This window comes from Pelodiscus sinensis, chromosome 1, assembly GCF_052426305.1.
Source record: "Pelodiscus sinensis isolate ZL-2025 chromosome 1, ASM5242630v1, whole genome shotgun sequence".
Classification (NCBI taxonomy): Eukaryota; Metazoa; Chordata; order Testudines; family Trionychidae; genus Pelodiscus; species Pelodiscus sinensis.
Genome location: NC_143052.1, coordinates 142218214 through 142233525, shown reverse-complemented (window position 1 = coordinate 142233525; position 15312 = coordinate 142218214). Strand labels below are relative to the sequence as shown.

The 15312-nt window shown below is 44.6% G+C and overlaps 1 protein-coding gene across 7 annotated transcripts in view; it reads left to right on the top strand.

The window, feature by feature from the left end:
* Positions 1 to 15312, top strand: part of LOC102455908 (rap1 GTPase-activating protein 1) — a 78164-nt gene that overhangs the window by 57647 nt on the left and 5205 nt on the right. For 3 of the 7 annotated variants that reach the window (XM_075903319.1, XM_075903311.1, XM_075903301.1), the window contains 5 exons: positions 1779 to 1928; positions 3316 to 3419; positions 5128 to 5244; positions 5612 to 5738; positions 9421 to 9523. In XM_075903319.1, coding sequence (XP_075759434.1) covers positions 1779 to 1928; positions 3316 to 3419; positions 5128 to 5244; positions 5612 to 5738; positions 9421 to 9523 — 601 coding nt within the window. The remainder of the gene's footprint in view (positions 1 to 1778; positions 1929 to 3315; positions 3420 to 5127; positions 5245 to 5611; positions 5739 to 9420; positions 9524 to 15312) is intronic. The other 4 variants (XM_075903337.1, XM_075903326.1, XM_089771800.1 and 1 more) reach the window with 3 other exon arrangements.

Sequence of the window (15312 nt, the reverse complement as noted above, 5' to 3'; positions counted from 1 at the left end):
AGGTACATCTTTTTTCCCCTCTAAAAGCAAGCGCCCAATTTTGCATGATGTGGTGATGTCCATGTCCAGTCTCCAGGAGCACAGGGTCAGGGAGGTGTGATGGAGGGAATGCATATTCCCATGATACTCAGACCTCCATAGTTCAGAAGCCAAATTAGCAATCAGCATTACCCAAAAGAGCCACAATAGTGCGACTTCATTGTTTTATTTACTGAGTATCTATAGTCACTCCCCCGAATATTCTACCATTGATTAATAACATAATAAAAGCGTTGTGATTGGTTAATAACATAGCTTGATTAATAATTAAATCCCAGTATTTTAATACCATGCACTGCAAAGAGCTGCGGGAGACACATTGAAGCTCCTGAGCCTCAGTCTGAGCATCACTGGCCTACAGGCCTACTCAAAATGGAGAGAATGAGTGTGCTGATTCTCATTGTATGGCCTGCTGTTCTCTTCCTTTTTTTCTTGCACTATGTGTGGTACCTGCCTAGTGGGACAGACAGCCATGTCACAGGTACCAGCACCTCACGGCACTGTCAGTCCTCTGGTTGGCAGCCCTCACCGGAGTTGCTGGGGATATCCTGGGCCAATTCCCCACTCATCTGTAGAGGTGGTTGGTGCAGGTCAGGGTTGAGCTCCATTGGCAGGAGGGAGGGGGGAGTGAGTAGCTTACTATGTCACTGCCCTTACAGCATCTGTTCTGTGTTTAAAATAGAAAGTTTCAGAGTCTGTCCAGCACCTTTCAGTATATACCCCAAAATCTACTTTGGGCCTCTGGCAGCTGCTGCACATCACTGTCTTGAACCTTAACCTTTTCTAAAGGGCTGGGGAAGAGGGAGGCCATCTTGGAAAGGCTTTTTTCACAGTATCCTGGTTTTGGTGGGGCAGTTTCTCTCCCATGACCATTGCCTGTCTGGGACTGAGACCTCAAGCCTTACATGGGGATTTGGTCCCTTCTCTTGCATTGGGTATGTGAGGTAAGGTTGGCTTTTTGGGAAATGTGTAGTGTTGGTGGGAAAACTCTTTATCCATCTGCAGGAGGAGGGGGGAGACTGAAAGCAGAGAGAACAATCCTTCACTGACCCTTGGACACATAAACAAGATCATAGAAGATGAGGCTGGGAAGAGACCTCAGGAGGTCATCTAGTCCAATCCCCTGCTTAAAGCAAGACTAGCCTCAGCTAAATCATCCCAGCCAGGGTTTTGTCAAGCCAGGATTTAAAAACCTCTGAGAAAGGAAATTCCACCTCCTCCCTAGGGAACCCATCCCAGTGCTTCAACACCATCCTAGAGAAATAGTTTTTCCTAATATCCAACCTAGACCTCCCCCACTGTAACTTGAGACCATTGCTCCTCATTCTGCCATCTGTCACTGCTGTGAACAGCCTCTCTCCATCCTCTTTGGAACCTCCCTTCAGGTAGCTGAAGGCTGCTATCAAATCCCCCCTCACTCTTCTCTTCTGCAGACTAAACAGACCCAGTTACCTAAGCCTCTCCTTTTAAATCATGCATTCCAGCCCCCTCATCATTTTCATTGCCCTCCACGGGACTCACTCCAATTTGTTGTCATCCTTTGGCATAGGAACAAATAGGCCTTTTCTATGATTAGTTTTTGGGTTGCTGTGCTGTAATGGGGAGGGAGGATATCTCTGGTACTGGTGTCTGTCCCCCCACTTCTACTTCCTTCTGTGGTGCTCTTCACATTGTCCTTATGTGTGTCTGTGTGTGTGTCTGTGTCTCTTTGTCTGTCTCCCTGTCTCCCTTCTGTCCAGCGGGTGATCCGAGGCCGCAGCCAGAGCCTGGATACCATGGGGATAGCCATGAAGAAACAACAGCAGCCGGCAACCCCGCCCAGCCGCCCGGCTACTGCCGGCCTTGCCCTTAACCAGAGTGTCGCCGAGGGCACCAAGGCTATTGCTGCGGTAAGGTACCAGGAGGGAGTGCCTTTGGGAGGGACCCTGCCTATCTTTCATCCTCCATGATCCACCCACACATTTTGTCCCTGTATCTCTATTAGTTCATCCCTATGTGAATCTTTTCTGTTGTATTGCTCTGTATCTGTCTCTGTGTCAGACTGGGTGTTGCTTTGTGCTGAGTCTGTGTTCCTGTTTTGCCTTTATGTCTCTGAGTCCTATTACCTACACACTGGATCTAAGCTTGGTGCAGGGCTTGAAAGGAAGGGCAGAGATGGCTTGACATCACCCTTGTGCCTCCCTTACCCTGGACTAGCTGTGGGTTTGCATGCTGCCCTAACTTGAAAAAGACTGTACACCTTGATTTTACCAAGGCAGTCCAGTTTTGTTATATGATGAGAACTGACAACTTCAGTACACTGGAAATATTCCAGTGTTGCATATAATCAATCAAATATTCATTTTTAATAACTACAAAATGTTTATTCCAGTTATATTGCTAGAATTTGCTTGCTGGAAACTACACTCCAGCAGGACAAGTGCTCAGTGAGAAGAACAGTGCCGGAGTGACAGAAAAGTTAGATGAGTGCAGACACTGCCCAGACTGGTTTTGTACTTGATATGAATGTTAAAAATACTTGGTTGGTGTCACATGAGAAACTCGTTCAGAGCACTACATTCCAGGAAGAATGCTCCATTGTGAGAAATGTGCCCATGACACTGACAAAAGTTAACACCTATTTGTATAAGAAAATCTTCACTTATGCCTTCTTTATGAGTATTTCATGGCCCTAGAAAATGTTTCCACAAAAGTGTTCTATTTTCTGGTTCTGAAAATATGCTTCCCTTAGCTAACTCGGAATTGGCTGCCTAAGGGCTGCACGCGAGCCTCTAGCAGGACTCGTGTAATGCCAAAACTAGATGTAGCTTTACAGAACCTTTATGCCTGCTGGGCCCTCTTCCTCTCTCTCACTGGATCTGTGTGTCTCTGTCTGTCCTTTGAATCTGAGTTTTTCCTTCTCTTTCTAAGTCTTTCTGCATCTCTCTTTATGAAGTAACTCTGCCTGAGCGTCTGTCTGTCTGTCTCTCTCTCTCTCTCTGCTTCTCTCGCTGTCTCCATCTGCCTGTCTTTCTTTCTCTCTGTTTCTCTTAGCATCTGTGTTGAACCTCCACTTCCTTCCCTCTCTTTCTCACTGGCAGGTTGTAGGAATTCTTCCCTCACATTCTGGTCCCTTGGGGGATCTGGACAGCACTCTTAAACATCAGAGATGAAGCAAAGAGAGAGTCTGGGACCCAGGCTGCACACTTCCTCTTCCTCTCCTCCAGTTCTCCACTGCTTTGTCTTTCACACTCCCCTCCTTCCTTCCTTTCACCTCCTTGCTCTCCTTTTCTCTAGTCCTTTGCCCTGCCTGGGAGAAGCCCATCACGTACCCGAGGCAGCCGCTTCCATGGACGTCGCAGTAGTGCCATTGGCATTGAAAACATCCAGGAAGAGAAGAGGTAAGAGGTGAGGGAATGAGTAGGGTGGGATGAAGGGTGCTGGAGTTAGGGGAAGAGAGAAGAGAAGGAAGGAGCCAGGGATCCAGGGAACAGAGTTGGAGGTAGGAAGTGAAAAAAAGTAGGGAAGAGGCAGATAAGGGAAACAGAAAGGGATGCAGAACCAGGGAAAGGGGGATGGGAGTGTAGAGTAAGGACCTTCATCAAACAGACCAGATGATCCAGGATTCCTGTCCCTCTTCTCCCCCTCACCTCCCACTTCCAGTGATGAAAACAGTTCTGCTGTGTGAAAAAATACATCTGTCTATTGTTTGTAAAATAGAAACTACATCTTGTTACTTGTAAAATAAATAATTGTGACTTTTCTAAAATGGCTGAGGTTTGAGAGTTGCAAGCAATCACAGAAATAGCCTTCACTGAAGCAGAGCACTGCCTTCTTTTAGGACTTGATGTAGCTGAGTTCTGAGCATTTGAAAATTGCATGCTGAGCCATAGAGGTTATTTTGTTAGGCTCTTAACATGCCCTTAAAGGGCGCAGTGCATCAGGGGTTTCGTGTGTGCCAGATCCAAAGCCCGGTCCTTTGAACTTCTTTATACTCCCCATGAAACCTTCCCAATTGTTCACAAAATCCAGGAATCTGTCAAAGGGCTCAGTGTAGAGGAGAAGAGAATCACCCTCTCCCAGCATGCAGACAGCCGTGACCATCACCATGGGTAAAATCTGTGCCTGTGAAGTCTTCTCCCTATGTCTCTTTTTTTTTTTTTGCTCTTTCTTAAGAGAGACACTGACTTGTTTTTATTTAAAATTATGTATTTTAGAACAATAAATTAAATAGAGGCAAATTTCCATTAATAATGTATCTAAAAAATTTTAAAAATTGCATGTTGTGAGGCATACCTTAAACAACCATTTTGTATCTTGTATAAATACATTCCTCAGCCCAAACTTTTATATTTTATTCACCTCTCTAGCCTCTTCAAGGATGTTTAAAGGTTTCTTGCAAAGGTAGAAAATGGCCCTGTGCCCTTATTTGCTTCTTTATAATACAGAAAAAAGGTGTTGAGTTTCTTTAAATTTTCTTGTGCTTGTTTTCACCTTAGATGTATTAGGAAAGCTAAGTGTGCTCTTCCCTGCATGTGCTGGTTGACTCTTCGGATGACTTGAGATGAAGACTGGGAGTTTTCTCAGCTCCCAATTGAAGGGACAGCATCACAGACTAATGCACTCAGGGAGATTTCCTCACAAGTGTATTAGTTAAAAGGTGTCAGCAAAAATACAAGTTAGAAACAGTCTGAAAGAAAAAACACTGCTGCTCTCAGGTAGTCAGGTGTCACCTCCTTGGTATGTTCAACACAATAAATATAATTGAATACACAGTTCTATAAAAAATCAACTGTAGAGTCTTCCAAGTTAGATAAAGCTTGAATTTCTAGTGGGGTGTGGATGGGAGGAGTACATTGAGAAGAAATTTTAAAAATTCAAGGCCTGAAAGGGTTTTTATTTTTATAATGAAGCATAAAAAGGCCAAGTCCTGATGTGTTCTGCCTTTGTAGGCCATTTAAGAAGATTGCCCTGTTCTGAACTGCCCCCAGCCTGTACCCTATACCCCGGTGTCCCAAAAAAGTCCCTCTCTGTATGTCCCCTTGTAGGAAGTATTAGGTAACACAGAAGTAACTCATGTCTCATGTAGCTGATTTTTCTTTCACCCAGTAGGGATGTTGCTGACAGAGTCCAGAAGGTCCTGGAAAGTCCAGGACCTTTTTTTGATCTGAAGTCTGATGGCTCCTCTAGTCCCAGCTCCCCAGAGTTCCCAAATAGGAAGAGCAAGTGAGTTGAAAGTGTTTTTTCTGTTCAGGAGAAACTCTGGTGTCTGTGGGAAAGTCTTCAGCAGGGCGGGTGTCTTGCTTTTTGTCTCCTCACAAAGGTACCTTGAATGCAAAAATATCTGGCCTCATTAGAGTGAGGGTTACAGGAGCCAGTTCTCCCAGGTTCTATTTCTAGTACTGACACTGATCATGGATGAATGACTTCCCCTCTCGGAATGATCTTCCCACCATTATTGATGATTACAGCCTCACAGGGTCTTAAAAGGCTTTGTTAATATCTGCAAAGCACAGGAAGGATTGTGAGTGGATGATGCAAAATGAGATCTGTGGGTCACAATGATAGTGATAACTTTGGGCTTGGATTTCAGAACCCTCTCCAATCAAACTTCAGGATATTGTGTGATGCAGCCACTCTCACGCTCCTCGTCCAATGTGAGCAGCTGCTGTAGTGGAGTGAGGGAAAATGAAACGTCTGAAGAAGAGGAAAATGAGACGGTGAGTGTAGAATTTATGAGCCCTAAAATAATAGAGATTCTCTTCCCCTTACATTCTGGGTCCTCCATTGTCTTGCTTGCTCCAAACCCCATCTGTGTCCCAGAGTGACACTTCAAAGGGGTAGCGCAGCATTACTGCCTGCAACTAATGCATTAAAACAATTAATGCATTAATCCTGTCCTGCGTTAATCGCAGGTGTTAACGCAGGACAATTGACAGCCCTAATTACAATAAACCATAACACGAATGCTTATAGGAAAAAGTGGATAAGGAAGATAAAGAGACTGAATTAGTCTGACCGAAAAAACCTAGTAAGATAATTCAAGGATTATGTTAAGTTCATGCCTGGAAAACCAAGTGTGGGACTGGAAATCAATGAACCAAATTGGTGTATCAGAAATTAGGCCAAGATAGAAGTGTAGGACTGGAAGGGATCTCAGTAGTCATCTTGTCCAGTTCCCTGTGCTCAGTCCCAGGACTGAGTAATAACTACAATATTCCTGACAGATGTTTGCCTAATATATTCTGAAAGAACACTAGCGATGGAGTTTCCACAACTTCCCCAGACAATTTATTTCTGTGCTTAACCACCTGAACAGAAGTTTTTCTTGTCCATCTTAAACTGACATTTAAGCTACTACAATTTAAACCAATTGCTTCTTGTTCTATCCTCAGAGATTAAGAACATTTTTTTCACCCTTCTCCTTGTAACAAACTTTTATGTACTTGAAAATGTTCTCTCTCCTCAGCCTTCTTCTGGCTTAAAAAAACCCCAATTTTTTCCCCGTTTTGCCTCGTAGGTCATATTTTCTAAATCTTTAATCATTTTTTTGGTCTCCTCTGGACCTTCTCCAGTTTGTCTATATCTTTCCTGACATGTGGCACCAGAACTGAACATAATACTCTAGCGGAGGCCTTAACAGTGTAGAGTAGAAGGGAAGAATTATTTAGTGTGTCTTGCTTACAGTGCACCCCAGAACAATGTTTGCTCTTTTTATATATGAAGATATATCTATCTCATAGAGCTGGAAGGGACCTTGAGAGGTTATCAAGTCCAGTCCCCTGCTCTTACAGCAGGACCAAGTACTATCCCTGCCAGATTTACCCCTGATCTCTAAATGGCCCCCTCAGGGATTAAACTCACAACCCTGGGTTTAGCAGTCCAATGCTCAAACCACTGAGCTATCCCTCCACTCCCCAAAACACTGTTACACTCATATTTACCTTGTGACCCACTATGAACCCCAGATCCTTACAGCATTCCTTTCGTGGCAGTCAATTTCCATTTTGTACGTATAGAACATTTCTTCTTAAGTGGAGTATTTTGCATTTGTCCTTGTTGAATTTCATCCTCTTTACCTCAGACCATTTCTCCAGTTTGTCCAGATCATTTTGAATTTGAATCCTATTCTCCAAAGTACTTGCAGCTCCTCCCAGCTTTGAACAGTCTGCAAACTTATAAGTGTACTCTCTGTGCCATTGTCTAAACTGTTGATGAAGATATTGAACTGAACTGGATCCAGGACTGATTCCTGCAGGATCCCACTCAATATGCCATTGCCTCTTGATTGTGAACCACTGATAACTACTTTCTGGAAATAAGTTTCCAACCAGTTATACACTCACCTTTATAGTAGCTCCATCTAGGTTGTATTTCCCTAGTTTGCTTATGAGAAGGTCGCGTGAGACCATATAAAAAGCCTCACTAAAGTCAAGAAATACCAGATCAACTACATCCTCCCATTTACAAGGCTTGTTAATCTGTCAAAGAAAGTTATTCAGTTGGTCTAAATGACTTATTCTTGACAAATCCATGTTGACTATTACTACTACCTTCTTATTTTCTAGGTGTTTGCAAATTGATCGGTTGATTATTTGCTCCATTGTCTTTCCTAGTACTGAAGCTAAAATGACTGGTTAATAATTCCCTGATTGGCCTTATTCCTCTTTTTATAGATAAGCATTGCATTTGCCTTCTTCCAGTCCTCTGAATCTCTCTAGTCTTCCATCAGTTTTCAAAGATAATTGCTAATGGCTCAGAGATCTCCTCAGTTAGCTCCTTGAATATTCTAGGAGGTATTTGCATCTGGCCCTGTTGACTTAAAAATTACTTAAGACAATTTAGATGTTTTCAACTTGTTCTTTCCCTATTTTACATAAGAACATAAAAACAGCCATACAGAGTCAGAACAATGATCCATTTAGCCAAGTCTTCTAACCCTCGCCAATGCCACATGGAATTCAGAGAGAATGAACAAAACAGGCAGTCACTGAGTGATCCATCTCCTGTTACCCACTCCCAGCTTCTGGCAAACAGCAGTTAGGGACTCAGAGGCTAGCTTCAGATTCTACCTAATTTTCACTCGTGTTTACTGTGTTAGTTATCTGATCACTACTAACCCTTTTGGAGAAAACCGAAACAAAAAAGTCATTTAGCATATCTACTCATTACACATTTTCCATTAGTGTCTCCCCTGGCCCCCGACTGATGGGTCTACCCTATCCTCTGTCTTCCTTTTGCTTCTAATGTGTTTATAGAACATTTAATGAGGGAATGAGCGATTTCACCTATGAATCCCTCTTGAGATCCTCCAGAAGCGTTTTTGGGAAAGTTAGCAGATGGTGGCTGAATGAAATATAGGACAACAGGAAGACGCAAGCTTCACTATCATGGCTGCCATGACCACTGTCTCATGGGGCCCTGGGAATCACCGTGACACTGCTGGGCCTTTGTCATCTTGATCCTAAGAGATGTCCTGATGAGACTCTACCAAGAGAGAGGGGCCCAGATGACCCTGCCATCCCCATCAACTCCAACTAAATGTCAACTGCCTCTCCCCTGCCCAGTAGCACCCTTTTCCTTACCTACCTTATTTCTTTCTTTCTTTCCCTCTCTCTTCTTCTACCTTCTAAAATTTAAAAACATTTTAAATTCAGTTAAATACTAATGTATTGTCGTTAACTTATTTTGCATCACTACTGTAAGCTTGCCACCAGGAAATGCAATGGCTTAAATGGACCAGTACTGGTACAAGTTTGCCAGGCCTCAGATTGGGTTATCAGACCATATGTTTCTCCAGCAGCAACACTGCAAGTGAGAGTCAGCACCAGAAACAGAAGCTGCATTTTCTTATCTTTTCTGTTCCCTTCAATATTGTTTTGTTTCTTGGAAAACTCTATCAGATTTCAGAGGCAGCTCCGGCTCCTCTCAGCTAACTTCTCTTTTCCTCAGAAAGGAGAATTATTATCCTCTTTAATACCATCTAAGACTGCCAGATGGGGGGGTTTCCTTCTAAAAAATTCTCTCCAGGAAAAAGGAAAGGGAACAAGAGATAATATTACAATGAAAAAGTAAGAAATACCTTACTTTGACTATTTTTCCTTCTTTTCTTTAATAAAAGATTAAAAGATTTGTATGTTTATGTTTTGCTGTAGTATACCAAACCCCAAACTGTTGGACAGTAACACACTAACAGTGACTTTTTGGGGATCCTTTATTTCATTAAAATCAACACAAAAGTTCTGTAAGAGAGTCCCTTCCCCCCACATTTTGGGTCCCCCCCATCCAGTTGTATCTCCCTATGTCTTCTTCCCTTTCCCTTTCTTTCTTCTGGGTCCATTGGTGTCTGTCTATGTTTACAAAGTGCCTTCCCCTAAAATATCGCTTCTTTCCCCTCTCCAGGAGCAGATGTGCTCTCTTGAGGGTCCTCAGAAGCGGGATTCCCTGGTTCAGAGTGTGTGGCTGGATGACAGTTTGGGCACACCCAGTAGTACTAGCTCACCAGGTAAGTTGTGATCCTATCTCCTTCTCTGGAACATATGAGGCAGCAGAGAGGTAAAGAGACATGAACCAGTGTGACAGCAGAGGCACTTGTCCTCAATATCAAGACTGGGAGGAGTGTGGGGATGTAAAGTGAAGTAGCAAAGTGTTGGACACGAACACAAACTAGTCAGGAAGGGTAGAGAAGAGGGACAGGGAGAGAGGTTAGGATGGGGGCACTTAGGATCTGTGTAGTGACTGCACTGATCTATATGGGAGGGGGAGATGTGGGAACATTAGGTAAATTGTGTTGATATGATAGGTGTATATGTATATATATATATATATATATATATGTATGTATACAGAGAGAGATTATAGACAGAGCAGGCTGACCTTTATGTTATTAAGGTTGCCCGACAGTTCCCATTATAAGACCCTGTTTTCATTTGCTTTTAACTTTGCCAAACCTTAACTGTTTGGGATGAAATTTCCAATGCTGGAGACTGCCTCAGGCTGATTTTTGGGGGTGGGGTGGGGCTGGTATAGATTGCAGTGAATTTGGTTCAGCTGTTTCAACAATGAGATTTTGGATTTTAACCATGTTAAAAGAAAAAGGCTTTTTTCCTCAGAAGGCCTCTAGTGTCCCCACTGTTTGAAGAAGAGAGTAAAATTTGGCAGGAGAGTGTCAGGGATATGACTTTTGCTGTCCCTGTGAGAATCCAACCATATATGGTCAGATTAAAAGCCTCTGAAAAATCACAGTTCACAAATGCTCAGCATAGATTTGCCAGAGTGTAACAGCTAAAATCTCTGATGATTCCATTGTCTCTGAGCATAGTGCATCCCCTCTCAGCACTGACCAGCCAGTGCATGTACCATCCCCAGAGTGACTGAGCTCTGCCCCCTCTCACCTTCTACACCTCACAGGACTGCACTTATGCCACCTCCATGGAGTAATTAGCACATTCCAACCCTAAACTGCAGGGGCTCACAAGGCTTCCCCTAGAGTTGATACTTCCAGCTGCTCCTGAGTGGGGTGGGGCTTGGCATTGGAATTGGAATTGAAATTAGGGAGCCTCTTTCTCCTGTTCGGTCAGGGACATGCCCCTCCCCAAGGAACACCCAGACTGCATGGAATAGGAATTCATTTTATTTGAAGGCAGGGGGGACAAGAGCTGGATTGTAGCAAAGGGTGTGAAGAGTAACAGAAAAGGTTTCTATAGGCATGTTAGCAACAAGAAGGTCGTCAGGGAGAGTGTGGGACTCCTACACTCCTGAATGGAGAAGGCAACATGTTGTGGAAAAAGCTGAAGTACTCAATGAAATTTTTGCCTCAGTCTTTACAGACAAGGTCAGCTCCCAGACTGTTGCACTAGGCAACACAATATGGGAAGGAGGTGGGCTGCCCTCAGTGGAGAAAGAACAGGTTAAGAACTATTTAGAAAATCCACAAATCCATGGGGCCCGATCTAATGCATTTGAGAGTGCTGAGGGAGTTGGCTGATGTGATTACAGAGCCATTGGCCATTATCTTTGAAAACTCGTGGTGATAGGGAAGGTCCCAGATGATTGGAAAAAGGCAAATATAGTGCCCATCTTTAAAAAAGGGAAAGAGGAGGATGTGGGGAACTACAGATCAGTCAGCCTGGCTCTGTGGATATGGGGAAGTCATTGGATGTGATATACCTTGACTTTAGCAAAGCTTTTCAAATAGTCTCCCATAGTATTCTTGCCAGCAAGTTAAGGAAGTATGGATTGGATAAATGGACTTTGAGGTGGACAGAAACTGTCTAGATCTTCAGGCTCAATGACAAATGATCAATAACTCAATGTCTGGTTGGCAGCTGGTGTCAAGCAGTCTGCCCCAAGGGTCAGTTTTGGGTCCAGTTTTCTTTAGCATCTTTATTAATGACCTGGATGAAGGGTTGGTTTGTACCCACAGCAGTTTTGTGGATGACACTAAGCTGGGAGAGAGGAGAGGCAGGTAGGCTAGAGTGTAGGGATATAGTCCAGAGTAACCTAGACAAATTAGAAGATTGTGTTAAAAGAAATCTGATGTTCAGCAAGGACAAGTGCCGAGTCCTACGCTTTGTCCAGAAGAATCCTCAGCACAGCTACTGATTAAGCTACTGGGACCAACTGGCTAAGCAACAGTTCTGCAGAAAAGGACCTGGGGATTACTGTTGATGAGAAGCTGGATATGAGTTGTGTCCTTGTTGTTGGAGAATTGCCAGTAGATAGAAGGAAGAGATTATTCCCCTTGATTTGGCACTGGTGAGGAGAATTGTGTCCAGTTTTGGGCCCTCTGCTTCCGAAAGGATCTGGACAAATTGGAGAGAGTGCAATGGAGGGCAACGGAAATGATTAGGTGGAAGGGCACATAACTTATGAGGAAAGGCTGAGGTAACAGGTCTTATTTAATCAGCAGAAAAGAAGAATTAAGTAGGATTTGATAGCAACATTCAGCTACCTAAAAGAAGGTTCCAAAGAGGCTGTTCACAGTAGTGACTGTGTTGTGAAACACTGGGGAAGTTCCAGAAGACTGAAAGGAAACTAACATTGTGCCATTATTTAAAAAGGGTAGATGGGTGTCGAAGCAAAACACACTCTTCTCTGTTTAGGCGGCTAACAACTGATTTGCTTTATTGATCAGTAAAGCAAAGTGAGCCAAACGTGGTCCCAGCAAAGCCGGGCCCAGTAAAGCTGCTAATACAATCAATCCTAGTATCTTTATACCCTTAGCCAAACAGTCTGACGTCAGGGCATCCAATTACAGAAATCCTCAATTAAATTTGGAAAAACAAAGCCTTATCAACAAGATGGCGGACAGGTACGAGGGAATACATCTCCTGTCCCAACCAGCCCAATTAACACATACCAATAGCCCATCCTGTAGGCCTCTTCTCACGGAGTGACAGAAAGTTCACTCTGGTCTACGTGCTTGAGAGAAAAGCTGAAATGGTTTCTGATATACAAAATGGCTTCTAGTTAAACATAAAATAGCTTCTACATGGGGTAACTTGAGTTTAGGACTTTTATTCTGACACTGAGCTTAGGCAAGATAATGGCATGGATCTTAATAATTAAAGGAGGGTGATATAATTAATGTAAATCAACATGAGTTTATGAAAAACAGATCCTGTCAAACTAACTTGATATCTTTCTTTGAAGTGATTACAAATTTGGTTGATAAATTCAATAGTGTTGATGTATCATAATTTTGCATAGCATGTGACTTGTTACCACATGACATTTTAATGTAAAAAATTAGAAAAATATAAAATTCATCTTGAACATCTTAAATGGAATAAAAGCTGGCTAACTGATAAGTCTCCAAATGTAATTTTAAATGGGGAATCATCATTGAACAGGTGTGTTTCTAGTGAAGTCCCACAAGGATCAATCCTTGGACCTGTGCTATTTAACATTTTTTATTAGTGGTCTGGCAGAAAACATAAAAACATTGATAAAAGTTTGCAGAGAACACAAAACTGGGGGGAATGACAAATAACAAAGGGAACAGGTCATTGATCTGGATGGCTTAATAAGTAGGGTGCAAGCAAAGAGTGTGCATTTTAATATGTCTGAATGTAAATTCATTCATCTAGGACAAAGAATATAGGCCATACTTATATGCTGGGGGGCTCTATTCTGGGAGGCAGTGAGGGTACGTCTAAACTACATGGCTCCGTCGATGGAGCCATGTAGATTTGTTGTTTTGGCAAAGTCAAATGAAGCTGCGATTTAAATGATCGTGGCTTCATTTAAATTTACATGGCTGCCGCGCTGAGCCGACAAACAGCTGATCAGCTGTTTGTCAGCTCAGCGCGCTAGTCTGGACACTCCCCTGACAACATCAAAGCCCTTTGTCGGCAGCTCCGGTAAACCTCATTCCACGAGGAATAACGGGGCTGTCGACAAAGGGCTTTGATGTCGGCAGGGGAGCATCCAGACTAGCGCGCTGAGCGAACAAACAGCTGATCAGCTGTTTGTCGGCTCAGCGCAGCAGCCATGTAAATTTAAATGAAGCTGCGATCATTTAAATCACGGCTTCATTTGACTTTGCCTATATGTCTAATCTACATGTCTCTGCCGACAGAGGCATGTAGTCTAGACACAGCCTGACTGTATAAGGCCATGTGTACACAAGGACATTTATTTTGAAATTACTACATTTGACTTAAGAACTCCAAATTTTAACAAATTCAAACTTGCGTGTCCTCACTACAGAGAAGCAACAAAATTAGTCTGAGGCAGGCTCTGTTAATGTACCTTGAACTCAGAGTCCCAGGAAGCACTCTAGGGAGCTGTGGGAGGCCTCTTCCAGGCCTATTAGTTTGAATTAGTGGCACCAGAGCATCCACATTAATATTACTTTGAACTTACAAGTTCGGAATTAGTGTTATTCCTGATGAAAACCAGGAGTACAGAGTTCAAATTCCATAGCCTGTTATTTTAAAACAACAAGCTTGGTAGTGTGGATGCACCACTTACTAATTTGAATTTGGTGGGGGTGGATATTTTGGACTAAAGTCTTAGGGTACGTCTAGACTGCATTGCTCTTTTGGGATACTGGAAGTACAGGCAGTCCCCGAGTTACGCGGATCCGACTTATGCCGCAGTTACGAACAGGGCCGTTCCTCTCCCTGGTCTCCAGCAGACCAGGGAGAGGAAGCAAAGCGGCGGAACACGTGGGCAGCGGACAGGGCCAGGGGCCCTGCAGACCAGGGGGACGGGGGGGGGGGGGGGCAAAGCAGAGCCAAGCCGCGGAGCGCGCGATCAGCTGACAGCCCAGATGCGTCTGGGCTGTCAGCTGGCCGGGCGCTCCGCGGCTTGGCTCTGCTTTGCCCCCCCCCCCCCCCCCCCGGTCTGCAGACCAGGGGAACGGGGGGGCAAAGCAGAGCAAAGCTGCGAAGCACGCGGGCAGCGGACAGCTCAGACGCATCTGGGCTGTACGCTGCCCGCGTGTTCCGCCGCTTTGCTCCCCGTCCCCCTGGTCTGCAGACCAGGGGGACGGGGGCGGGGGTAAAGCAGAGCAAAGCCACGGAGCCCGAGGGCAGCAGGACAGCCACGGCGCGTCTGGGCTGTCCCGCTGCCCCCGTGCTCCGCGGCTTTGCTCCGGACACCTGTGGTACAGCAGCTGGGGCGCTGCCAGTTGGTCCCATAGCGCCGCTCTGGGCACTACTGGACCAACCGGGCAGCACCCCAGCTGTTCTGCCCCAGGCGTCCTGATTCAGCCACTGCTGGTCAGATTCAGCAGCGGCTGAATCAGGACGCCTGGGGCAGAGCAGCTTGGGTGCTGCTGGGTTGGTCCAGTAGCGCCGAGGAGCGGCGGCGCTACTGGACCAACCCAGCAGCACCCCAGCTGCTCTGCCCCAGGCGTCCCCAAGTCAGCCGCTGCTGAAACTGACCAGTGGCTGACTACAGGAAGCCCCTGCCCCGGGCTTCCTGGAATCAGCCGCTGATCAGTTTCAGCAGCAGCTGACTTGGGGATGCCTGGGGTTCTTAAGTTGAATCTGTATGTAAGTCAGAACTGGCGTCCAGATTCAGCCGCTGTTGAAACTGATCAGTTTCAGCAGCGGCTGAATCTGGACGCCAGTTCCAACTTACATACAGATTCAACTTAAGAACAAAACTACAGTCCGTATCTTGTACGTAACCCGGGGACTGCCTGTATCCTGAAATAATAATGCTGTGTCTTTAAAAGCATCAGCTATTTCCCAAAATAGCAGGTGCACTATTCCAGTGTCCCTATAACCCTTGTTCCACGAACGGTAAGGGATTTGTCAGAATATTGCCTTATTTTGAAAC